The sequence below is a fragment of the Pinus tabuliformis genome, chromosome 9, assembly GCF_031772625.1.
Source record: "Pinus tabuliformis cultivar Carrire ecotype Pingquan chromosome 9, CPIR1, whole genome shotgun sequence".
NCBI classification, from domain to species: domain Eukaryota; kingdom Viridiplantae; phylum Streptophyta; class Pinopsida; order Pinales; family Pinaceae; genus Pinus; species Pinus tabuliformis.
This window is the reverse complement of record NC_142307.1, coordinates 974582333-974609326: the sequence shown is the minus strand read 5'-3', so window position 1 is coordinate 974609326 and position 26994 is coordinate 974582333. Positions and strand designations below refer to the sequence as shown.

Sequence of the window (26994 nt, the reverse complement as noted above, 5' to 3'; positions counted from 1 at the left end):
TATGATGCATGGTAATGATAGGACGTGGGTCAAAACCCAGGATACTTCCAGAACTAAGCACAAACATTATAGAACATGACCGATAAGATTCCAAAGAAATTTTGAAAAGCAAAACTTCAAATAATAAAAGTGGAGAATAGAACCAAACAATTGATAAGCTTGAATTTTGAAAAAAGAATGATGGAGTTCAATCTAGGGTATTAAAACCCTCCTCGTGTTACAATTGAGGTAGCTATATATTTAAAAAAAATTACACAGTAAATTCAGAAACTTCTATAATAGGGACTTTCAGTATTAGTAATTTCTGATAAAATTGTATCAAGTACATAGAAAGCAAAACGATAGATTAGCCACATACCTGGAAATCCAATTAATGGAGAAATGGATCCGAGTTCTAACTCAAAAGTTATGTCCTTAAAAGATTTTTTTTTCTAAGTAATACTATTTTATTGAAAGGAAGCAAAGTAAAAATATATCGAGGCTCCGGCCTGTGCAGTGCAGGATAGAGTTATACCAAAATTCTAAAAAAAACTGACCTCAACTGCCCAACGAGGGGAAACCAGCCCAAGTGAGTCTCAAAACATAACTTGAAAGACCCACACAGTGGTCCTGATTCAAAATAATCAAAAACATGCTAGACAATTTGATAATGAACAGAAGAAAAACCTCAGACAGCATGGTCATGAAACCACCAATGAACAACAAGGCAACAACTGGCAATTGGATCATAAGTCTGGCTGGACCCCTTGAATGTCCTCAGGGGTGGGCTCTTCAATAATGCAATATGCGTATTCATACCAATCGTCATCTTCTGCAGACGTGCCACGCGGTATGCCACTGGTTGCTTATATGCCTGATGAGCTACTCGCGGCTGCATGTTTTCCTGACGTGTCATCTCGAAGTATTTCAACCGCCTTCATGCCATCCTCTCGATCTACAGTATCATCCTTGCTTCCAGCCGTCTTTGTTTCCTATCGAATACCTGTTTGCTCTGCCATCTGTTGCTTGCGTGGTTCATGCTCATCCTTGTTGCTCTTAAGAGCCCACTGCTGATTGTCATTGATCCTTTTCTCTGGTTCACTGAAATGGAATTGAGCTCCCTGCTCAGTTTGTAGACTCATTTCCCTAGTGAAGGTAATAGAGACTATGGCTATGATAATTGGACAAGGCAAAGTACTCTTGAAGCGAAATTGAGTTGAATGGTAAGAGGGGTGAGGCGGAATGGGGAAATTTTAGTTTGGGTAGCAGCGTTCGATCTTTGGACTCCATTAGCCTGTGACCTGCCTCTACCACTACGGGTATCAGGGTATCTGCTTGAGAGAGGACTATGGGAATGAATGATGGAGGGGAAGGACGAGGGAGAAGAAGAATCAAGGCTGGGCATTGCCGGGGGGGCGAATGCTGCCGCCTCGACTACCTCCTCTTCTACTACGCATGCGATGTCAAGTGCGCGCCATGATGGAATTGATTTCTGAGTTTTCAGTTGGGGAGATAGAGATATCTCGAGGATTGAAGTGGCTATTCAAAGGAAGAGAGGAATCTTGAGCTTGATTCATCACACAATGGGGAATTTGGGAGAAGTGGAAGCCATTGCCCAGGTCAACCCAGCTTCGGATCTAGCAGTGTTTTTCAGTGATGGTGCGCGAGCTCAACTCCACAGCTTGGGGGGGACAAGAGTAATTTAGCAACCGGGATGAATGAATTGTGATTAACCAAGTCCATGGCCCTATGCTTGCTGCAATTTTCTCGACCAAAGCACCAAAGAAATTGTGCTTGTAGGTTGACAGGAACATGCCATAAATTGGCATGAAAGGGGACGCGGGTGGCCATGTGGCCAAGCTGCCTGCCATCCTTCTGTCTAATCATCATTAATTGCATCATTAACACCCACATCTGGGTACATCCTTAAAACATTTTAAACACAAACCCCTACAGAAAATAAATTATGAAAAAATGGGAGCCACAAAGCCCAACTAGTTCATAAACTAAACTCTCAAGAGGTGCTGCTTGGTAGCATTTCAGAGAAAATTCTTACACATACCCAGAAACCCAAATGGGTAAAACGATAAACCTTGACAAGGTTTCGAAAGGTGCACCTCGCATAACCCTTCTCGAGTGATAAGGTGCCTCTCCAGAAACCTGTTAGACAAAAAACAGTGACATATATCTAGCAAAGATCTAAGAATAGATTAATGGTGTTTCAAAATAAAATCTCAGGAAAACTACCTGTACCTGCCAGGGCCGCGAGCTTGAAACATTTCATCGGAACAATGGAACGTTGGATAAATCGACCAACCACGCCACCTGAGCAAAAATGTAGCAGTAGAGGAGGAACAACTGTAACATTAAAAAGAGATAAGTGAACCATAAGATTGGTCGCTGTTGAGATTTTCTGTTTAGAGCAAAATAGGAAAAATCTTAGCTGATGACAACAATAGAATTCAGGTCCTAGATTAACTCCAGTTTGTTGGGAGGGAGTTAATGCCTCCTATATTTGATGTGAGGGAGTTAATGAGGCTGATAGATTTTCTATGCTATATAACAGGCAACCATTCGGATGGTTTGCTGAGAGAGTGTGAGGATTTCATGATGTAATCTCCTGATTTGATTAATAAATTCCTGATGCCTATGTTTTGTGGACGTAGCCCAGATTGGTTGGGTGAACCACGTTAAAAATTGTCTCCTATGTGCTTGATTGTTCTGCTGTGTTAATTCTGTGTTTATTTAATTTTTCTGTGCACCTGATCCAACAATTGGTATCAGAGCATGTTGGAGGTGCTGCCTAGAGCGCTGGCTGTGCTGGAGCTGCACTGTTTGGAGGTAGAGCGCAGGAGTTGCTGGAGCGCTGCTGTTGCTGGCGTGGAGAATTTTTTCTCTGGTTGCTGGAGCTGTTGGTGCGTATTAAATTGCCGTTGCTGGTAGCATAAAGGTATGCGCAGTCATGTATATAAAAATAAAAAACATTGATACATATATTTGAACCAACATGTATATGTATTGAAAAAGCGTGGATATATATGTTTTTTGGAACACGGCATGGATGTATTGAAAACGGTGTGCATTAAATTAAAAACCAAAACCTGCGTGGGTATATATATTGCCAACAGTGTGGAAATGGATGTATATCATAACCAGCGAAGGGGTATGTTTTTTTAAACAACGTTGATATATCTTTGAATGCGTGGTTATATATATAGTTTCAAACCGGCGTGAAATTGTTATCAAAACCTGCATTAATATATATTATACCAACAGCTCGGATATATGTGAAAGAACAGCGTGGTTTTTTGTTTTTCACTGCTGCGTGGGTGTATTGTATATCACTGCTGTGTGCGTGCAATTGGTTCGGCGTGGGTTTATAGCCGGCGTTCAGGTTCATAATAGTTTTCCTTTTGTTTTTGGGAAGTATTGAACGCACTAAAATCGCACCAAAGTCACCATTTAGGAACAATCCTTGGCATGAGAGCACGTTAGTGTTTATCCAGTGCGGCATTCCTGCGGAAGAACATTTGATCTCTGCATGAATATTGCAGATTTCTTTTGTTTGAGACAGAAGTTAATAAAACAAATTTTTTGTTTGTGGCGGTGGTCTTTATATACTGTAATTTTTTGCACAGCAATAAGTCAGTTCTTTTTTAAAGAACGTCTCTTACTTACTTTTTGAGAAGTGCATATGGCAGAAAGTTGTTTTTTTTTTTTTATAAGTGCAAAGGGTAGTTTTTTGTTTTAAAGGCAAAGGCAAAAAGGCATAGGCAGTTTTTTTTTTATTGCTGGTTGGATATTTGGAGATTACTGTGTTTTTTGCTGACATCATATGGAGAAAACTCAAAGTGCCCGTTTTGAAATTGAGAAATTTAATGGCAAGAATAATTTTGAGATCTGGAAGGTGAAGATGCACGATCTACTGGTTCAACAAGGTGTGGCACAAGCACTGTTGGGGAAAAACAAAAGGCCTCCTTCCATGACGGAGGATTGGGATGAGATGGACGATAGAGCTCTGAGCGCAATTCGGTTATGTCTGGCGGACGATGTTCTGTTTAACATTGTGTCAGAGAAAACCGCCGCAGGCTTGTGGTCGAAGCTTGAGAAGCTCTATATGACGAAATCTTTGACAAATCGGATTCTCCTGAAGCAGCAACTTTACGGTTTGCGGATGAAAGAAGGTACCTCAATTGCTGATCACCTGAATGTTTTTAATACCTTATTGGTGCAATTAGACAGTCTAGATGTGAAATTTGATTCAGAGGATAAGGCGATAACTTTATTATGTTCATTGCCCGAATCCTGGGATCACTTTGTTACTTCCATAAGTTTTAGTACATCAGATATCCTTGAGTTTGACGATGTTGTTGGAGCCTTGTTGGCTGAGGAGACGAGGAAGAGGTCGAATGCAGACACCTCTACATCAGAGGTAATGATGGCCAGAGGTCGCTCACGAGAGAGACACTCCGGGGGAAAGCATAGCGACTCTCGCTCAAAGTCCAAAGGAAAGAAGCCCAAGGTGAAGTGCTGGCATTGTGGCAAGGCTGGACATCTGAAAAAGGATTGCTGGAAGCGAAAGCAGGCTGCTAAAGAAGGCTCTTCGACAGAAAAGAAGGAAGCCAACACCACAGATACAGGTTCAGTATCAGGTTCAGGTATGAGTGATGAGGTATTGTCTGTTAATGTTTCAAAACATGATCAACATTGGTTGTTAGATTCCGGGGCATCTAACCACATGTGTATACATAGAGATTGGTTTAAAACATATAAATCAATTGATGATGGTGTTGTGTACATGGGTAATGATGTAACATGTAATATTGTGGGAATTGGGAGCATACAACTGCAAATGTTTGATGGGACAACCAAAATATTAACTAATGTGAGGCATGTACCAGATCTAAGAAAAAATTTGATTTCATTAGGAGCACTTGATTCAAATGGATATAAAATTGTAATTCAAGGTGGAGTAATGAAAATTTACAAAGGCATCTTACTAGTTATGAAAGCTAAGAAAGTAGGAAATCTATTTCAGTTAGAAGGTAGAACTGGGTCAGATCATTTGTTTGTGTCTGAACATGACAGTAGTTCCATTCACTTATGGCATCAAAGATTGGGGCATATGAGTGAAAGAGGATTGAAAATTTTGGCTGACCGAAAGTTACTTCCTAATCTAAGATCTGGAAAATTGGATTTCTGTAAACATTGTCTGTTTGGTAAACAAAGTAAACAAAAGTTTTAAACAGGCAAACATACTAGTAAAGGCATACTTGATTATATCCATTCAGATGTTTGGGGTCCAGCCCCTACAGCGTCATATGGTGGCTCGTCATATTTTGTATCGTTTATTGATGACTTTTCTAGGAAAGTGTGGGTCTACATGTTGAAAAGGAAGTCTGATGTTTCTACAGTTTTCAAGCAGTTTAGAGCATTGGTAGAAAATAGCACTGGTAGAACTATAAAATGTTTAAGAACTAACAATGGTGGTGAGTTTTCCTCCAAGGAGTTTGACAGCTATTGCAAGGATGCAGGGATCGAGAGACATAAGACCACGGTTTATACTCCTCAGCAGAATGGAGTTGCTGAACACATGAACATGACTCCTCTCGAGAGAGCAAGGTGTATGCTGAGTAACGCCGGGTTGCCGAAGGAGTTGTGGACAGAAGGAGTGGCAACAGCTTGTTATGTGATAAACCGATCTCCGTCAATGGCGATAGGCTGCAAGATTCCGCAAGAGGTATGGAAAGGACACCCTTGTGACTATTCTAAACTCAGAGTGTTTGGTTGTGATGCATATGCTCTAGTGCCTAAACATCAGCGAACTAAGTTAGATCCAAAGTCTAAAAGGTATATCTTTGTTGGGTATGGTGTTGGAACAAAGGGATTTAGATTGTGGGATCCTACTACCCGCAAAATCATCATCAACAGAGATGTAAAGTTTGATGAATCCTCTCTTGTACAGTTAGATGTAAATAGTAGATTGAAACAGGATGATGTATCTGATTTCTAGCATATTCAGTTTGACAGCATTTCTAATGATAGTCATAACGACCATAGTTCAGATTCTAGTCATGAACAGGTTTCAGAATCAGATTATGAACAGGGTTCAGATGGAGGGCATGAACAGGTCTCAGATGGCGGTCATGAAGAAGTTCCTACAGATGATAGACAGCCAATTGTGGAAGCACCAGAAACATTCTTAAGGAGGTCTACAAGGATCAAACGTCGTCCGAGAAGGTATGATGATCATGTTACTTCAGTTGCTTTGATCGCTAATGATGATGAACCTTTGTGTTATCAGGAAGCTGTAGAAGGTTCAAATAGTGACAAATGGAAAGCAGCCATGAAGGAAGAAATGATGGCCTTAGGTAAGAATGGTACATGGGATCTGGTTGAGCTTCCGAAAGGCAGGAAAACTGTGGGGTGTAAATGGGTTTTCAAGCTGAAACGGGGTGTGAATGATATGGAAGACAGGTACAAAGCGCGACTGGTTGCAAAAGGGTTTTCTCAGAAAGCTGGTATAGACTTTCATGAGATATTTTCACCAGTGGTTAAAATTGTTTCAATTAGAATTGTGTTAGCATTAGTGGCTTTGTTTGATTTGGAGTTGCAGTAGTTAGATGTTAAGACTGCATTTCTACATGGTGATTTAGATGAGGAAATATATATGAAACAACCGGAAGGGTTTGTTCAGCATCGCAATGCGAAATTTGTCTGCAGGCTCAAGAAGTCATTATATGGCCTGAAGTAGTCGCCTCGGTAGTGGTATAAGAAGTTTGATTCTTTCATGTTGAGTCAGAAATATGTAAGAAGTGAATATGATCATTGTGTTTACTTTAAGCAGTTAAATAATGGCATGTTCATTATCTTAGTGTTGTATGTTGATGATATGCTTTTAGCAAGCAAAAGCATTGAAGAAATCAACAGGTTGAAGACTCAGATGGCAAGGACGTTTGATATGAAAGATCTAGGAGCGGCAAGACAGATTTTGGGCATGGAGATTTTCAGAGACAGGGGCAATGGTAAGTTGTGGCTATCACAACAAAAGTATATTGAGAAAATACTTTTGAGGTTTGGTATGAACAATGTGAAGCCTGTGTCGGTCCCTTTAGCTTCCCATTTTAAGCTTTCTTCCAGTTTATGTCCTAATACAGATGAAGAAAAGGATTATATGTCTCGAATTCTATATGCCAATGTAGTAGGGTGTTTAATGTATGCGATGGTTTGTACTCGACCAGATATTTCACATGCAGTTGGGGTTGTCAGCAGGTACATGGCAAATTCGGGTAAAGAACACTGGTCAGCAGTGAAATGGGTGCTTCGGTATTTGAGAGGCACAAGTAGTTATTGTATAACTTACAATAAAAGTAGTGAATCTGTTTGCGGATATGTTGATTCCGATTTTGCAGGTGATTTGGATAAGAGAAGATCAACTTCAGGGTACATCTTTACTCTTGCAGGCAGAGCTATCAGCTGGATGTCAAAGCTACAGAACATTGTTGCTTTGTCCACTACTGAAGCAGAATACATTGTTGCTTCGCATGCTTGCAAAGAGGCGGTTTGGTTGAAAGGTTTGCTTGGTGAGTTTGGTAGGTTACAAGATAACATCAGGTTACTTTGTGACAGTCAAAGTGCAATACATTTGGCTAAGAATCCGGCCTATCATAGTAAATCAAAGCATATTCCAATCAAATATCATTTTGTAAGACAGGTTATCACTGAAAGGGGAGTTTCTCTTGAAAAGGTGCATACAAAGGAGAACTGTGCAGACATGTTCACGAAACCAGTTTTGTTGGAGAAGCTACGCTGGTGTTTGGCTTCTCTTGGCTTGCAGAAAAGATAAAATAATAATAACATGGCATCAGGGGAATTGTTGTCAAGGTGGAGATTGTTGAGATTTTCTATTTAGAGCAAAATAGGAAAAATCTCAGCTGATGACAACAATAGAATTCAGGTCCTAGATTAACTCCAGTTTGTTGGGAGGGAGTTAATGCCTCCTATATTTGATGTGAGGGAGTTAATGAGGCTGTTATATTTTCTATGCTATATAACAGGCAACCATTCGGATGGTTTGCTGAGAGAGTGTGAGGATTTCATGATGTAATCTCCTGATTTGATTAATAAATTCCTGATGCCTATGTTTTGTGGACGTAGCCCAGATTGGTTAGGTGAACCACGTTAAAAATTGTCTCCTATGTGCTTGATTGTTCTGCTGTGTTAATTCTGTGTTTATTTAATTTTTCTGTGCACCTGATCCAACAGTCGCAGCCATTAGCTATTCAAGCTGATGAACCAAAACACAATGCGATATTACCTGACAGTGTAATTGACGAATGTGATAAGGGTTTACACGCTGTCGTTGGATGAACCCAAGTCGTGGAGGATTGTCGATGGAGCGATTCTTCGAAGGAAAGATCGAAAACGGGAGAGAAGAGAGAAGAATCCAGAGACCTGATCCCGCAATAGCTCGGAAGGCCAAATGCATTGTATTAATGACAAACCTTTCCATATGTAATTATCACATAAATTAATCAATGTGTGTTGTGGTAATGAATACATTCGTTAAAGAATATACCGTATCCACTGTGGTAAAAGATTCATTGATTCAATGCTTTAACATTACTATTTTGCATTTTTGCATTATAGTTTATACTTATAGATTTGAATTAATAGTTTATTTTATTTTATTTTATTATGTGAATTTATGGAGACATGACAACATAGTAAGGATAATTATTAAGTATTTTTTATTATATTGTTGGATTGGTTATATGATTGTATTTCTAGGGATTATTTTAATTTAAAATTCTTCTATTGTTATTTGAAATTTTGTTAGAAGTGTAGTTTTTTTTCAACTGAAGAGTGTGCCTCATGATACATAGTTCTGGTTAGGATTGGACCACAAGACCTGTGAAGACCAAACTTAAGTGTAGATTATTAGAGTAATATGAAACAATGTTATTTATATAAATAAACTTAATAGGAAAAGTTATCATAATTTCTCAAATTAATAATGGGAACAACTATCACTAGCTGATAATACTGTCACTCAAGAAAAAATAATGTAATATATCATTGTGTTGATAAAAAAAATTACTATCTATTAAATATGTGAAATATATCTATATATATATATATATATATATATATATATATAAATTAATATATATTTATTTTAAATTTGAATATATTATTAATTCATTTTGAATATTTTTATTTTTATTTTAAAAAATTAAATTTCCGTTAATAGAATAATATTCATAGACACAAAATTATCACAATTATAACAATATTTATCATTATCAGAAATTTATAACTATTAAAAAAAAAAACCGTTCTTCGGAACTATCAAATATAACTTTTCTTTCAATCTAAAACAAAACAATGTGCTTTTGCAAACAACATAAAAATCATATGGTTTCACATCAATAACTAGAGATTTAAAATTTATTTCAAATTTAATATAACATACCATTGTCTAAAATATAAGATATTTGTTTTCCCTTACCTTGATTCTGATTCTGAATTAATTTTTATTTCTAGCATAAACGATTTGAAAATATATAAATGGTTATGTGTAATAATGTAAAAATCATATGGTTTCACATCCATAACTTGAGATTTAATTTGTTTTTCAAATTTAATATAACATACCATTGTCTAAAATATACTATATTTGTTTTTCCTTACCTTGATTCTGAATTAATTTTTATTTCTAGCATAAACTATTTGAAAATGTATAAATGGTTATGTGTAATAATATATTTTCCTTTGAATAATTTCGTTTGTTATTGATTTTTTTTCTAAATTTTTATATAATATTAATATTAAATTATTTCGAAATAACGTTTACCTGAATAAATATAATATTAATATTAAATTATTTCGAAATAACGTTTACCTGAATAAATAGGTAAGATTAACTTGTTAATTGTTTCAAATTTTTATATAACATTAATATCAAATTACTTGGAAATAATGTTTATATTAATAAATAAGTAAGGTTAATTGGCTGATTGTTAAATTTTATTGAGATATTAAATCTCATAATACTATTTATGTGTCTTGCATTTTGATTTTGAATGAGTAATATACCCATTAATTTGAATGAATCTGTACGTATGTACTTCATTAATTTTTTTTTCAATTTTGAGAATATAAATCTTCACACACGCTATCAAACAAATATTATCATTATCCATCAAAGTTTTCGTAAAGATAAATTTAAATAACGTTTCAATTTTGAGAATATAAATCTTCACACACGCTATCAAAAAAATATTATCATTATCCATCAAATTTTTCGTAAAGATAAATTTAAATAACGTCTAAAACAAAGGAAGAAATTGCCAAAACGTTCCAAAACATCCAAAACGTTCCAATATAAATCACAGATAATTGCACAGAGATCTTTGAATCAGTAGGATTTACAGTACTTACTTCCAGTATCTTTCCCTGGTTTGTCACTTTATTTGCACATTTCTTCATGTCCGCCCCAATTAGCATTTGTTTTCGGGGTGGTCATCTCCGAAGGAACTACTTGAGTATGATCAGGCTTGTTACAGCTGGACAGTGCCTGGATTTCAGCTTCAATCTCCTGGACCTTCTTTTGCAGATCTAACACATAGCTGATAGCATCCCGAAATGTCGATTGTTTGTCCATCTGTTAACACGCACAATAATTATTTTACTGAAAAGTTAAACCTTAAAGCAAAATCCAGTACAACTAATTTAATTCCGAGAGGAATAAGTAGTGGAAAATACAAACCTTACTGATCTTGGGAACTACAGAACGCAATTTAAAAGGTGTCTCCTTCAGTATCTTCCTTCGCTTTCTTTCGGTCTGCAAATTCTTGGACGCTGGACGCTCCTGCTGCATACTACCGTCAGACTTACAAGTTTTGGTAGCAGGTTTCGATCCTGCGATCTCCGCATCGTTGTCCTCCCACTCCAACAGCCCCGAATTTTCGTCCATATCCATCCAGAGCTTCCCATTTTGATGATTCGTTGCAATATCTCCGCTACAAGCCGAGGTCACAGCATTTTGATCTGTTTGGTCCTCTACTGTTTTCGGCTCCGAATAACTACTTGTCTGCCCTGACATGTTTTCATAAAGCTCTGCAGATCCATTACTGCTCATATCCTGCAGAGCAAATCCATGATCAAACCCATATGGGTTTATTTCTGATATTCTTAACTCTCTCAGACAGTCAAAACCATTGAAATCCATTTACAGCTTTCAAGCATATATAGTTTCTCAATGGTGCATGAAACAGCTTTCAAATTTTTATTGAACCACACATTTTTATTGATGACATTGTACATAAAACAACTTTCAAACATACATAATCCTGACCAAAATTATAGTCGCCCAAAATATAACCACAGGACCTGCTGAACCAAATCTACTTCATTGGTGCATTAATCCAGTCTGGGCTTCAAAATATTTTATTTTTAAAGTCTGATATTCTAATTGGTCAAAGCTTCTGTTTTCAAAATTTTAAATTACTGATTTTCATACTGTCTACCTCGCATTACGCTATTGTACTCTACTTCCGTTGTACTAGTAAATTATGTTTCTAACATCTCAATCATTCATGTTGTTAAGAGCCGATACTCAACGAATCTCTCAGTAATTAATTTTAATTTTAATGCTTTTTCCCTGTGTATAGTGGTACAAGAATATGACAACGGGTTATTTTAAGAATAACATACAAAAAGTTGAAGCTGATAGACAATGATTAACATATGGGTGCTTATTATGTCATAACAAAAGCATATTTACTTTTTCTCTCCGACCACGAGATTAGGTTGTTTTCAGACGTTTTAATTTGCAGTAGGTTGTTCGTTTGGATAAGGTGTAATTTTAGGTTTAAATTTAGTTGGTGAAGAGTTTTTGTTTGTGTAATAGGAGCTGTGTGAAATTAGAAAACTAGTTTCTCTTTTCAAGGAGTTTAATAAATTAATTTGATTTTTATAAGATTATTTATTCATTCTTTATTTTTATTTTGAAGTAATAGTGGGAATTGGTTAAGGTTATGGGATAGAGTTTTTTTTTTGAGAAGTAAGAGTGGGAATTTGTTAAGATTATGATAGAGAATTTTAGAAAAGTTTTTTTCAAAGTAAGAGTGCGAATTGGTTAAAGGTTATGGGATAGAATTTTCTGAGGGGTAAGTGTGGGAATTTGTTAAGATTATCGTAGAGATTTTTAGGAAAGGTATTTTGAAATTTTTAATAAGATGGTATATAGTTAACATTTTGAGTATTTTCAAAAATAAGATTGGATGATGTTTTTCTGTTATTTGATGGTTATAAGAAAAATGTAAATTAAAAAAATAGAGTTTGTTATATTATAGTTATGCTATAATTAGTTATCATATGTAAAATATTACTATTGATATAAGATCTGGTCAATCTTCTCTAAATGTTTTGCAGAAAAATATAAAAGGTATATAGATAGAAGGAGAAATAGGTATATAGATAGAAGGAGAAATAGAACAAAGCTTTTCACTAGCCAGGACACATCCCCATTTATGCTTAAAAGGTGTTCTGGATCTCCATGCTATTGATTTTCTTTTCTTTTTCCTTTATCTATGTAGCTTTATTCTAAAATGAAAAAAGCTACACTAATGAATAATATTTCTCATTTAACTAGTGAATTCTTCCATGTTTTTTTGGAACCATATCACTCCTCTCCTCTCCTCTTATGTCCAAGTATAAAGTCCATGGGCCGATTATTGTTTGATTGGTCAAAGCTTCTGTTTTCACAATTTTAAATTACTGATATTCATAGTCTCTACTTCTGTTGTACTAGTAAATTAAGTTTCTAATGTTAAGCAACATCCCAATCATTCATGTTGTTAAGAGCCATACTCAACGAATCTCTCAATAGTTAATTTTATTTTTAGTAATTTTTCTCGTGTATCTGTTATCACCAGTGGTACAAGAATATGACATCTGGTTATTTTAAGAATAAAATAACAAAATGTTAAAGCTGATAGACCATGATTAACATATGGGTGTTTATTACATCATAACAAAAGCATATTTCTTTTTTTCTCTCGACCACCAGATTAAGTTGTTTTTGGCATAGTTATTAAGTTCAAATTCGAATTTGATTCGATACCATAAAAATTCGAATGAAAAAAATTTAATTTGCAAAAAAAATCGATAATAGATATCATAGAAACATTTTTTTATTAATTTTTTCTCAATTTATTTTGAATTATGAGTTAAAAATAATCAATATTATTTTGTATTAATGGAGAAATGGTTACATAGTTGTAATGTATCTCCTTAGTTTAGGATTTGTTCCTAGAGTTTAGGAGTTTGTTTACAACTACCTGATTTCTAGTGATGTATTTAATATTGTAATATTCATTTGATGTCATGGAGAGTGAACAGAGAGAGAGTCTCTTCTTTGTTTGAGTGCAGTCTCCAGGTGCTGTACTCACTTGTGAGCTGCAACTCCCTCTTTTAATTCAAGTCTGATTTTTATCTTGGTATCAGAACATAGGGTAGAGATAGCCTTAATTTTTTCTTAGGGATGCATCATTGATTACATAGCTGTAGTGGTAGTGGAGCACGTGGGAGTATCTGTAAGATCAGGTGGACTACAGTAACACCTGGAGGGAAGGGTCTCAGATGACTGATCATCTCTGAGCCGAAGAAAGAGTTGGCGCCCAATTTTTTAGCAGAAGCAGGAGTTGGCGTGGATTTTTCGCGCACAGCCGCGCCAATAAAGAGAAGAAGCACGACGGTCGCGGGTTTTTTAAGGAATAGTCGCGCCATTGGCATGGATTCGACGGGGATAATCACGCCAGCGGGCCAGAAAGCTCCATTGGCGCGGGATTTTAGCTGATAATCGTGCCAAAAAACGTGACACGCATGGATTTTTTCCTGGTGCGGATTCTTAGCTGTTGAGTAGTGCCTTTGACTAGAAAGAAGCGCCAACCTCTTTCTCTTTGAGAAATCTGCAATTTTTTGTAGATCAGTCTTGCCCGGTGGTGGCACGTGGAGATTTCCGCTCGGTGGCAGCAGATTTGATTTGCCCGATGGTAGCGAGTTGGGGTTCCTTGATCCGCTCGGTGGTAGTAGATCGGACCTGCCCGGTGGTGGCACATTGAAGTTTTTGATCTGTTCAGTGGTAGCAGATCGGATTTGCCCAGTGGTGGCACATTGAAGTTTCTGATCTGTTCGGTGGCAGCAGATCGGATTTGCCCGAAGGTGGCACATTGAAGTTTCTGATCTGTTCGGTGGTAGCAGATTGGATTTGCCCGGTGGTGGCACATTGAAGTTCATGATCTGTTCGGTGGCAGCAGATCGGACTTGCCCGGTGGTGGCGGATTGAAGTGTTCAGTTGGATAGAAATGAATAACAGTATAGAATCATATCTCCACGAGTCTAGCAAACTCGATGGAACGAATTTCTCCAACTGGAAATTCAAAATGTAAACTTTGCTGGAAAGTGTAAATGCATGGTCGATAGTCATGGAAGATGAGCAGAGATCTGGAACAGCGACCCAAGAACAAGACTGGGATAAAAGAGAAACAAAAGCAAAAGTTATATTGAAGATGTCCGTTAAGAACAATATTATCCCACATATCAGAGATTGCAAGTCGGCCGTTGATATATGGACAACCATCAAGAACTTGTACGAGACACAGAATACAAACCATGTTCTGTCACTCACAGGCAGGCTGTTTGCATTGAAGATGGAGGAGAATGAGTCCGTTGCTGGATTCATGGCCAGAGTTAAGGACCTGAGTGACAAATTGGGAGCTATCGGAGAGAAGGTGTCTGACTCAGATCTGGTCATGCTCACATTAAATAGAATGACTGATGAATACCAGATGTTCATCATAGGGCTGTCAGCAAGGGAGAAAGCCCCTTCATTTGATGAGCTGACAGCGATTCTGAACCAGGAGGAGGAGCGACGACAGAATTTAAAAACTCAGTGCAATGACCTTGCTCTAATGGCAAAAAGGAGACAGTACAGAGGGAAGCAACACTAACACTAGCACCAGCAACCGCAGCAGCAACAACAGAAAGGAGCCAACACATTTCAAAAGAGATCATTTAATGGTATGACTGATAATTATGTTAAGAATTTTTTTTTACTGTGGAAAACCTGGTCATCAGATTAAAGAATGCTATAAGAGGCAGGCAGATGAACAAAGAAGAAAATAGAGAAATCGTCAGGATTGTTTTGCTAGGGAAGAGGAGGACCACAGCCACAAACTTCGACTATTTACAGTTGATGGTGCTCTTTCAGCTTCAAAGGGAGATGAGGACGACATATGGTATGTCGACTCTGGCGCATCCTCACATATGACCAGTAAAAAGGACTGCTTCGAATTTCTTGAAGAAACTGCATGTGGATCGAAAATTTATCTAGGAGATGATAGTGGGTATGAGATCAAAGGATATGGTGACATTCCTGTGAAGCTACCTAGTGGTGACATTAGACACCTTAAAAATGTATTATATGTTGCAGGAATTAAGAAAAATTTGGTCTTTGTCTCAATGATTACTGACCAGGACATGCAAGTTAAATTCTTTAAGAATAATTGTGTCATTAAGGATAGCTAGATGGAAACAGTTGCAACATGAGTGTGTGTGGGGAGCCTGTACAGATTAGATGCAAAGAGTATGCCACGACAAGCGATGGTTGCAGCTGGATCAACAGTCGAAAATCTCTGGCATCAGAGATTCGGCTATCTCAATTTGCAAGACCTCATCTTACTTCAGAAGAAAGGTATGGTCGATGGACTCCCTGTTTTTCATAATGTTAAGCTGGAATGTGATGGATGTGCATTAGGGAAAATGCATAGAGAAGAGTTCCCTTTGCATGTTAACAGAAAGGAAAGAGACATCTTAGAACTGGTGCATACAAACATCTGTGGACCTATGCAGACTAGGTCTTTAGGAGGAGCATATTACTTTCTGTTATTTACAGATAATTGCACTAGATTTTCATGGGTGTACTTTCTAAGTAAAAAGAGTCAAGCCTTTCAGTACTTTAAAGAGTTTAAATCTATGATAGAGAACCAAACAAGAAAAAGGATAAAGATTCTCTGCTCGAATCAAGGGGGAGAATACAGGTTGGGAGACTTCATGAATTTCTGCAAGCATCATGGGATTGTGCAGCAATTTATAGTGCCACACACTCCACAGTAGAATGGAGTAGCAGAGCGGAAGAACAGAACTCTTGTGGAGTGCGCGAGGAGTATGCTTCAAGGTAAGGGTCTATCAAATGGTCTTTGGGCAGAAGCTGTTAACATTGCTGTATATTTAAAGAATAGGAGTCCTACTAAATGTCTAGGGTTCAAAACCCTTTTTGAAGCATTGTTTGGACTCAAGCCAGCAGTTAGTCATTTAAGAATATTTGGGTCAAAAGCTTATGCTCATATACCTAAGGCAGATAGGAAGAAGTTAGACCCCAAAGCCCTAAAATGTATATTTGTTGGATATGGAACTGAGTATAAGGCATATAAGTTATATAATCATGTGACTCACAAGGTTTTTGCGATTAGAGATGTTATTTTTCATGAAAAGGTTGAAGAAGGAAAGGAGGAGTCTAACAGTGATAGCCACATTCCATTGCTGATAGCATTAAACAGTGAGGAAGATGAAGAGCAGGAGCAGAAACAAGAAGAAGAAGTAGCAGATAATGTAATAAATGATGATGCAAGCCCAGAAAGTGCTGAGGTAAGTCCCCTACCTAGGAGATCAGGTAGGAAGACTTGACTACCTGCTAAATTGAGAGACTATGCTTTAATGTCTAAAATTTTAAACATTGTAGAACCTGCAAATTATGACGAAGCAAGCGAATCTGATGCATGGAGGGCTGCAATGCATGAGGAAATTGAGTCAATATACAGAAACCATACTTGGGATTTAGTTGAGTTGCCTAAAGGAAAAACCCCCATAGGATGTAAGTGGCTGTATAAACAAAAAATAAATGCAGATGGGAGTATAGAGAAATTTAAAGCTAAACTGGTAGCAAAGGGTTACTCACAGCAAGAAGGAATAGATTTCGATGACACCTTTTCTCCTGTAGCCAAATTAAACACAATTAGAATGCTAATTTCTTTAGCAACAAAACATAAATGGCAGCTACACCAGCTAGATGTTAAGTCTGCATTTCTAAATGGTGACTTAAAGGAAGAAATCTATTTAGTACAGCCTCAAGGTTTTGTGAAAAAGGGGCAGGAACATTTAGTGTGTAAATTGAGTAAGGCACTTTATGGTTTAAAACATGCACCCAGGTCGTGGTATGAGAAAATTGACTCATTTTTTATACAGCATGGCTTTCATAGGAGCTTGAACGATCCAAATCTGTATACCAAGTTAAATAAACAGAGGAAAATTATTTTGATTTCTTTGTATGTGGATGATATGATCATAACTGGAAATGCTAACATTCTGATCAAAGAAATCAAGCAAAAAATGTCACAAGTGTTTGAGAAGAAAGACCTCGGAGACCTTCATTACTGCTTGGGATTGGAGGTATGCAAAGATTTTGGAAAAACTTTTCTCACTCAAGGGAAGTATGCCAGAAGCTTGCTGGAAAGGTTCAGAATGGAGCAGTGCAAATCAGCAGCAACACCATTACAGCAGAATTTAAAGTTAAGAAGTGACGATGGCACTAAACAGGTGGATGCCACTATGTACAGATAACTAGTTGGCAGTTTGATATATCTGACGACAACTAGACCAGATCTGGCATATTCTATTAGTGTGTTGAGCCAGTTCATGTCAAAACCACTCGAAAGTCATTGGATTGCAGCAAAATGTGTGTTGAGGTATCTTAGTGGTACTTGTAATTATGGCATTTTATACACTGACATTTCTGATGTTACTCTAGCAGGTTATTCAGATTCCAATTGGGCAGGTAACCTGGATGATCGAAGATCTATCACAGGTTACGCATTTAGTATTGGATCTGGGGTTATAGCGTGGAGCAGTAAAAAGAAAAGTAGTGTAGCTCTATCTTCAGGTGAAGCTGAGTACCAAGCATTGTGTGCAGCCACATGTGAAGCTATCTGGTTGAGAAAACTTCTCAACGATGCAGGAGAAGGACAGAAAGAATCAACTAGTATAAAAAATGACAACCGGAGTACCAGCAAGCTTTCATACAATCCAGTTTTTCATAAAAATACCAAGCATTTTGACACTCAGTTTCATTTTGTTGGAGAAAAGATACAGTCAAAAGAAATATGTGTGGAGTATTGTAAAACTGTGATAACTTAGCTGATATTTTTACTAAGCCTCTACGATGTGTAAAGTTTGAGTTATATATAGGAATGCTAGGAGTTCAGGATAAGCCCTTCTCCATTAAGGGGAGAGTTAAAAATAATCAATATTATTTTGTATTAATGGAGAAATGGTTACATAGTTGTAATGTATCTCCTTAGTTTAGAATTTGTTCCTAGAGTTTAGGAGTTTGTTTACAACTACCTGATTTCTAGTGATGTATTTAATATTGTAATATTCATTTGATGTCATGGAGAGTGAACGGAGAAAGAGTCTCTTCTTTGTTTGAGTGCAGTGTCCAGGCGCTGTACTCACCTGTGAGCTGCAACTCCCTCTTTTAATTCAAGTCTGATTTTTATCTTTATGAATATTTTTTTATTAATTTTAAATAATATAACAATCTGAGAAATAAAATTATCTAAAAAATTTACTATTCTTCTTTTCTCTCCAAAACATCAATCCTTCCATAACTAAAAGCTAATTACTTAAAATTAAGTTACTTCTTTCCAAGATTGAAAAAATAAAAATTTCTAATATTAATTTGACCTTCTATTTTGTCCTGGCTTTCTAACTTTTTATTTTCCCTCTTTATACATGTCATCAAAACTGTATTTATTTCTATTCATAGAATCTTATAACAAAGAAAGAATCAGCTAGTTTCACTTATTTTCTGTTTTTTTTTTTTCTAAATTGAGAATTAGAAAAACAGATTTTTTCTAATTTCACTGATATTTTCAATTTTTATTTTCTTTTTTTCTACGGGTCATTTTTCTTCTTTCTTTATATACCCCATCCCGCTTCTATATCTCTTTTCAAAGAATAACGAATGAACAATCTTTCTCTCAGTCCTTTTACTTACCGGCATACATTATTTTGTGATGAAACATTTATTCAATGAAACTTGGTTGGAAATTTCTACTGATTGCAACTGTGTTTGTACCATATCTGATGTGTTGGCTAAACATCGATGACCAACCTAGATTGAGTTACAAAGTAACGGCCTCCTCCTGTCTCACTCTGCCTCCCTCATTCGGTCCCTTACGTGTTGGGAGGAAAACCTTGCGACTAAAACCCTCTCAACTGGTAATGCTTTGGGGTTTGAATTTGTATTATTTACATCGATTTATTTATTTATTGTTATACTCCTCGTAGAGAATTACAGAGATTACGACCATCTTCTATCCAAATATACAGGTAATAGTTCGACTGACTTTGAAATGGATGACTGTTTACTAACCCTAACTCCTTGTCATTTTCAGATTTTCCATATATGTTCAGAAGGCATCCTGTGCACAGAATTAACAAACTGCATTAACCACATGATTAACCTTTAATGCAACGAATCGGATTGAATTTCTGCGCACTGTTCGACGAACGCACTGAATCGGCGAATTTCCGTACTGTTTGCCAAAATTCATGGTTTTCAGATGTTTTAATTTGCAGTAGGTTGTTCATTGGGATAAGGTGTAATTTTAGGTTTAAATTTAGTTGGTGAAGAGTTTTTGTTTATTTGTATTGGAAGGGGTGTGAAATTAGAAAAATAGTTTCTGAGTTTAATAAATTAAATTGGTTTTTTATAAGATTATTTATTATTATTATTATTATTATTATTATTTTAAGAGTAAGAGTTTAATAAATTGAATTTTCAAAGCCAAAGCTCGCTCACCTTTTAGGTTTCAGTAGGTGATTGTTTTCTGCAACTTAAGAAGAGGTTTGAATTTGGCGCCAAGTTTTGATTTAGGGTTCTATGGCGGGTCGTGCACAGTCAAGCTGTCACAGAGGGAGGCAAGGAGGCAGGAGGGAAACAGTTCAAAACACCGATGGAAAAGATTTCAGAAGCAAGAGGCAAGGAAACAGTGGGAAGAAATGAAGTCCAAAATCAGGAAGAAAATCAACAGAAAATAAGTAAAGAAAAGGAGAAGGAAGGTAGCAGCAGAAAAATGCCTCATACGAAAACTACGGGAGTCTGCAAACCCAAATTGAACATCATCCCCGGGTCATATTAAGTGATCCAGCGATTCAAGTGCACAGGGACAATATGAGAGAACATGCGATCATCTGCAAGTTCATGGGGTTATGGCCAATGGAGAGGGCTTTATACATCTGGATTAGGAGCCAGTGGAAGCCAAAGGGAGGAATACATTTGCATATGGGTTCTAAGGGCTTCTTCATGGTGGTGTTTGCAAGCCTAGAGGACAAAGATAGAGTGTTTGAAGGGGGGCCTTACTTCTACATTGTGACAGGAATCTACATGCAGCCATGGACGATGAATTTTGTTCCGAAACGTGAAACATTCACATCTGTATTGGTTTGAATAAGACTATACTCATTACCTTTGGACTACTATCAACCAGAGTCCTTGAAAGCCATAGGGAACAAGGTGGGGCATTTTCTAAAAATTTCAGAGGAAACTTTCAAAGGTAAATATACTTCCTTCACCCGAATATGTGTGGAAATGGATCTATCTGGAGCCCTTTCGGAAGCCATAATATTAGAGGTATGTGATGAAGAATGGGTGCAAACAGTGGACTATGAGCACATATGATTCAGATGCTACAAATGAACATGGCCATCTATTCAGAGACTGCTCCACAAACAACTTGGAAAGCAAAGGGAAAACCTCTGTGGACAATGATCATAAGGTTTTTACCAAGGTTGGGGGAAAAGGGAAAGGGGGTAAACGATCACACAAGAAAACAAGCGAAGACAAACAAACAAGACACAACAGTTTCAAGGTCCTAGAGGAAGTGCAGGAGAATGTGGAGACAGTCCAGGTCAAGGAGAACAGCGTTAAGGAGTAGGACATAGAAGCTGAAATGGAGGATATCCCAGTGAACAACCAGCAGACAAAGGAGCTACAAAGTTGCATGGAGATCAGCAAGGACCATGAGATGAGTCCAAGTGAGGCAGGCACGAAGGATTACGAACTACAGGGGATTTTAGACAGGGAAAATCTAAATCGAGAGCAATTTCTGGAACAAGGAAAGAACAAAGGAGTGGACTCATTGCCAAAAGAAGATTATGATCAAGTCAACAACTCTATCTATGGAGGGCACAATCGAAGGGAACTGGTGTCAAAAGAAACCATGAAAGCCAAGAGCAGAGTGGAGTCAAAACGATGGATAACCCACAGACACTATCTCCAAAAAACCCAGGGAGGAAAACAGGGAGGAAAAGACAAAATGAACTGCTAAATGAATGTGGTAAACTACTAATTAACTAAGTTAAGATGAAAGATCTTACTAGCTATTCTTTTACCAACCTTTCTTAATGAAGTTTACAACCTGGAATATTAGAGGTTTAGGTAGTAGAAGGAAATAGAGAAATCTCAGTAATAGAATAAAAGAAGAAAAACCAGAGATGGTGTTTATTCAGGAGACAAAATGTTCAATGGAGAAAATAAGAGAAATTCATAACAAATGGTTAATCAAGTATGATTATTTAGAAGTTAAATCTAATAACACTGCAAGTGGGATTCTCACGCTGTGGGATCCACAGAAACTGGGAATCCTGGATGCTGAAGCATCCAGGAACTATCTTTTTGGTGTGTAGTCCTGTGGGTGACAAGGAGACTTACATTCTAACTAATGTACATGGCCCTCAATAGCAAGCAGATAAACTCAAGCTTCTTACCTCCTTGGAAGGTCTCAGAGCATGCTATCCCAATATACCCTGGATACTTACAGGTGATTTCAATATGATAAAATCTCTCTTGGAAAAAAAAGGAGGCAATAGACAGGTTGGGAGAGACTCTGAAGCCTTCCAAGGTTTCCTCTTTAACATGGGACTAGTGGACATTGGGACTACAAATGGAACCTTGACTTGGAACAAAAAAAAGGAGGGTTTTCCCAAGTGGCATCAAAACTAGATAGGTTTATCATTTCTGAGGATCTCCTCCTTACAGGATCAGCCATCACATCGTCCATTCCGCCCTTTGGAGGCTCGGATCATTGGCTAGTTTAGCTAGAAACTTCTATATGAGAACTCCAAGAAATAGGCCTTTCAGAGTCAAAAATACCTAGCTCTCTCACCCCAATTTCACTAGTAACATTGCCAAATGGTGGAAGGAGGATTTTAATATTTAGGGTACTAAGATGTACATGCTCCAGCAGAGACTCAAACACATTAAATCCAAACTTAAGGATTTGAACAAAAAGTAATTAGGTGATATCATCAAGGCTAGAATGAGTGCTGAGCAGAAACTCCAAGAAATCAATTAGATCAACATCATAGATGTCTTCAATGAGGAAAGAAAAAAACTAACTGACTCTTTGCAGGAAGGGAGGAGCAGTGCTTACAAGGGGAACATTTTGGAGACAGAAATCCAGAATTCAATTGATAAAAGAGGGAGATAGGAACACTAAGTTCTTTCACAAATCCACTATGGCCCACAGGGCACATAACAGAATCACAAAGCTAAAGGATTCTCAAGGTATTGAGCTTGTTGCTCACAAGGACATGGAATCAACCCTGGTACAATGCTTCTCTAACATTGCAAAGGAGCCATTGGAAGATAGATCTAGGTTCATTGATAAGTTCACCCAACACATTCCTAAGTTAGTCACCATCGAGGACAACCACAATCTCAATAGGCCAGTCTTGGAAGAGGAGGTCAGTGAGGTGACCAAGGAAATGCAAAGTGGAAAAGCACTAGGCCCATATGGTTTCAATGTTGATTTCTTCAAAGCCTACTAGGATACAGTCAAACACGACATCCTCGAGGAAGTGGAAGACTCAAGACAACACAAAAAGGTTTTGAAATCACTAAATGTGACCTTTATATCTTTAATCCCCAAAAAGGAAAATGCTATGACTCCAGATGGGTGTAGGCCCATCACCTTATGTAATGTGGTGTATAAAATCATCTCCAAAGTGATAGCCAACAGGCTCAAGCCACTGCTACCTTCTCTCATCTCAGAAGAGCAAACAGGCTATGTGGAAGGAAGATAGATTTTGAACAACATCATCCAAGCACATGAGGTGGTACACTCTCTCAAAAGCAACAAGAAAGTAGGTATGATCAATCAATTGGACCTTCTAAAAGCCTATGAAAAACTAAACTGGTCTTACATTAGAGCCATTTTAAAAGCCTATGGATTTGACAAAAACTAGATAAGATGGGTTATGGCACTAGTCGCCTCGACCAGTTTCTCCATTCTGCTTAATAGAGCTCCCTCTAATACTTTTACACCTTCCAAAGGGCTTAGACAAGGCGATCTGCTCTCCCCCTTCATCTTTGTCCTCATGATGGAATGGCTTGGTAGGGCAATCAAATTGGTAAATTTTGAAGGTAGAATTCAGGGGATCAAGCTCACCCCGGATGGAGAGGCTAACACTCATCAACAATTTGTGGATGATACTGTGCTGCAGAGTATACCCATAGTTAGGGAAGCAAAGGCAATCAGAGATATCTTAAAAAATTTCACTATGGCAGCAGGCACAGAGGTAAGCCAAAACAAGTCCAAAGTTTTTTCTTTAACACTAATATTTCTATTTAGAGAAATATTACCAGCATTCTTGGTTTTCAAAGGGACTAGTTGCCTTCCAAATACCTTGGCATTACTCTTACAGACAAACCTTTGGGTAAGCAAATATGGGAACCCATTTTAAAAAAGCTTAAGGACGAAATTAGCAATTGGACTTGTAGAGCTTTAAACTTTGCAGGGTGACTTGTGTCCACTCAAGCAGTATTGTAGGCCATTAACATTTTCATGTTTGCAGCTATCCTTTCTCCTCAAGGTATTAAGGAGAAAATAAGAAGCATTCAAAGAAACTTTCTGTGGAGTAGAGGGGAAGAGAAAAATAATTGGGCTCTAGTTGCTTGGGACAAGCTCTACAAGCCCAAAAGCCATGGTGGTTTCGGGCTGCATGATCTGGAAACTCTAAGTCAAGCCTCGGGAGCAAAGCTTTGGTGGCATTGGATCAAGAAGCTGACAGCCCCCTAGGCCAAGATTTGGAAACAAAAGTATGCCAAGCACTGGCAGGAACATGATCACATTAGAATGACAGGACAAATTGGGGGTTCACAGATATGGAATATTGCATGGGAGAACAAATGTATTGTTCAACAACATTGTTTTTGGGAAATTCGAGTAGGGGACCGGGCTCGTTTCTAGGAGGACAGCTGGAAACAAGAACCCATCCTGAATAGGAATGAACTGGCAACCCTCAAGAGAGACACAGACAGAAGAGGTCTTCTATTAATAAAAGATTTTTGGGATCAAGGGAGGGATAAGGAAAAATGGAGGAAATGGAAGGACCTAAGTTACAATGAAGAGAGCCCTCTGAAGGCCATGGCAGAGGTTCTTGCCATGGACTTAGAGCAGAGAAGGATTCTGGTTTCCTCCTCACCTAACCAATTAATATGGGGAAAGAACAATGAAGGAAACTATAACCTCAAAGAGGCAAAACAGGCAATCACGGGATTTAACTTTGCAAATACTGAGAAGGTCTAGCATGTGTTGTGGCAAACTCCTCATTGGATGAAAATAAAATTATTTATTTGGCTAGTTCATAAAAGGAAAATCCTAACTTGGCAAAACCTTCTTAAGAAAGGTTTCATTGTCCCCTCTAAATGTCACCTTTGTGGCTCTCATGAGGAAACGATTGAACACCTTCTAAATCTTTGTTCCTTTTCTGCTAAAATTTGGGATTGGATGGCCTCAAGCTTCAGACAAACTGACAGAGATAGGATTAGCATATCCAACACTTTAACAAAATGGAGGAAGAACATCTCAGAGAATGAGATCATCAACAAAGCCTGGATGGTTGTACCAAGCTTTGTCATCTGGAATATTTGGAAAGAACACAATATGTGGATCTTCAAAAATAAAGCCAGAGAGCCCCTGCTTGTAATCAATCAGATTTTAAAACAGCTCAAGGAAATAGTTAGGAGCATTCTGAGAACAACTCCCTCGAATCCTCCTTTGCCTCATGAGGAACACATTATTATTAATTTGGGTCTTCAATCCATCAACCCTCAAGGAATAAAGAAGGAAGTGAGAGCAATAAACTCTGGGGATTGGGGTTGGCAGCCCCCTCCACAGGGATTTTTCAAAGTAAATATTGATGGAGCTTCTAAGGGCAATCTCGGGGAAGATGGCTTTGGGGGTGTCATCAGGGATCTTGAGGGGCACACAAAAAACATTTTCCATGGCCATCTGGAAAAGGGTACCAATAACATGGCTGAACTTTTGGCTTTAGATCAATGTTTGGAGATCCTAGTGGAGGCAAATTTACAGAATGTTATCATTGAAGCAGATTCAGAATTGGTCATCAAAGCAGCCAATAAGTCATTCAAAATGGAACCTCGGCAGATAAATTGTTAAAGCACTGGAAGTTGCTGCAGGTTTTTCATTGTATCCACTCAAACTTACAAATCCTTAAAACATTAAGACTTGTTCATGTTAGAAGGAAAGCAAATATGCTTACAGATAGGTTGGCCAACGAAGGAGTGGCCAATAAAGACAGGGAGTCTCAGCATCCATGGGAGTTGCTTCCTGCTGGGAAGCTGCGAGAGGATTGTTTCACGCTGGCAAATGCAGATTGGGATTCATGGATGGACAATGTTGATCCATAGGACAGGGGTGACAATGCCATTTCCTAATCCCTTTTTATTTTCTGATCATGGTTACTCTTCGGGTTCTAATAATGGTTACAGAGATTGGATTGCTGATGTACAGTTGGCTTAGCGGATTTCTGTTGGCGACTCCAGGTGGTTGGCTTGGAAAGGTCGGGCTCAGAATGGCTCGCAGGATCAGATGAAGGGTCTTCGATTGGCGATGCCATGAACGCAAAACCACAAGTGGTATATTGTGCAGGCTTTGGATGGTATCTAGTTTAGTGGAAGGAGCATGCTATTCCACTCAAGGGGTTACACGTGGCGTCGTGATGAGAGAGGATACCACTCTCATTGCGCGGCTAACCTCTGTGCATCTGGGACACACGATATCTCTGTGGGCCATTGGATCAGGCTACCTGTTTTTATGGTTGGGATTGGGTGTGTGGGTTACTCAAGGCTCTGGATCCGATGGTCCATCGTGCGACACTCTGTGGGCCTGGCTCTCTGCAAAACCAAATCCCATTTCCTTGAATGGTTATCGCATGGTGGCACTTTGTTGGTTTCTAGTTTTTTGGTTAATGCTAGTGATTCTAGTCAGGTGGCGATGTGTGGAAATGAGGGTAGAGAGGAAATTGCTCTCATCACGCAGCTAATCCCTGAGTTTCTTGGCCATGTGATATTCACGCTAGCTGTTGGATCAAGCCCTTGTCTTCCATGCTGAGGATTGATCGAGCTAGTTGCTTGCTGTCCGTTGGTTCAGGGTGTTGGTGTGTTGAACGTGGGTCTCATACCCGTTTTCTCAATCGACTCTCCATTTTGTTGTTGTTGAGTCATTCTGGGGGTTGATGTTAGCGCTTCTTTGGCTTGTTTTTTCGGTCCTGTAAGCTTCCTTGCCACCCCTGCTATTTGGGGCACTCTGTATATTATGTAATTTCCTTTGATTAATAGAAGGTTCATCTCTTATAAAAAAATAGATTTTAATAAATTAAATTGGTTTTTTATAAGATTATTTATTCATTTTTTATTTTTGTTTTTTTCTAGAGTAAGCGTGGGAATTCGTTAGGGTTATGGTATTCATTTTTTATTTTTATTTTTTCTTAGAGTAAGAGTGGGAATTGGTTAGGGTTATGGTATAGAATTTTTTGAGAGGTAAGAGTGGGAATTTGTTAAGATTATGGCAGAGATTTTTAGGA

General features: G+C 37.9%; 2 protein-coding genes across 2 annotated transcripts; both read left to right on the top strand.

Moving 5' to 3' along the window:
- The first annotated feature begins 14471 nt into the window (after positions 1-14471).
- LOC149151977 (uncharacterized) lies at positions 14472-14996 on the top strand. The gene has a single exon (XM_089443333.1). It carries the CDS (start codon positions 14472-14474, stop codon positions 14994-14996), a length of 525 nt encoding a protein of 174 aa, XP_089299459.1.
- A 10056-nt stretch (positions 14997-25052) lies between these two features.
- LOC149151976 (uncharacterized) lies at positions 25053-25568 on the top strand. Its single transcript, XM_089443332.1, has one exon. The coding sequence runs from the start codon at positions 25053-25055 to the stop codon at positions 25566-25568; it is 516 nt and encodes a 171-aa protein (XP_089299458.1).
- The last annotated feature ends 1426 nt before the right edge of the window (positions 25569-26994 follow it).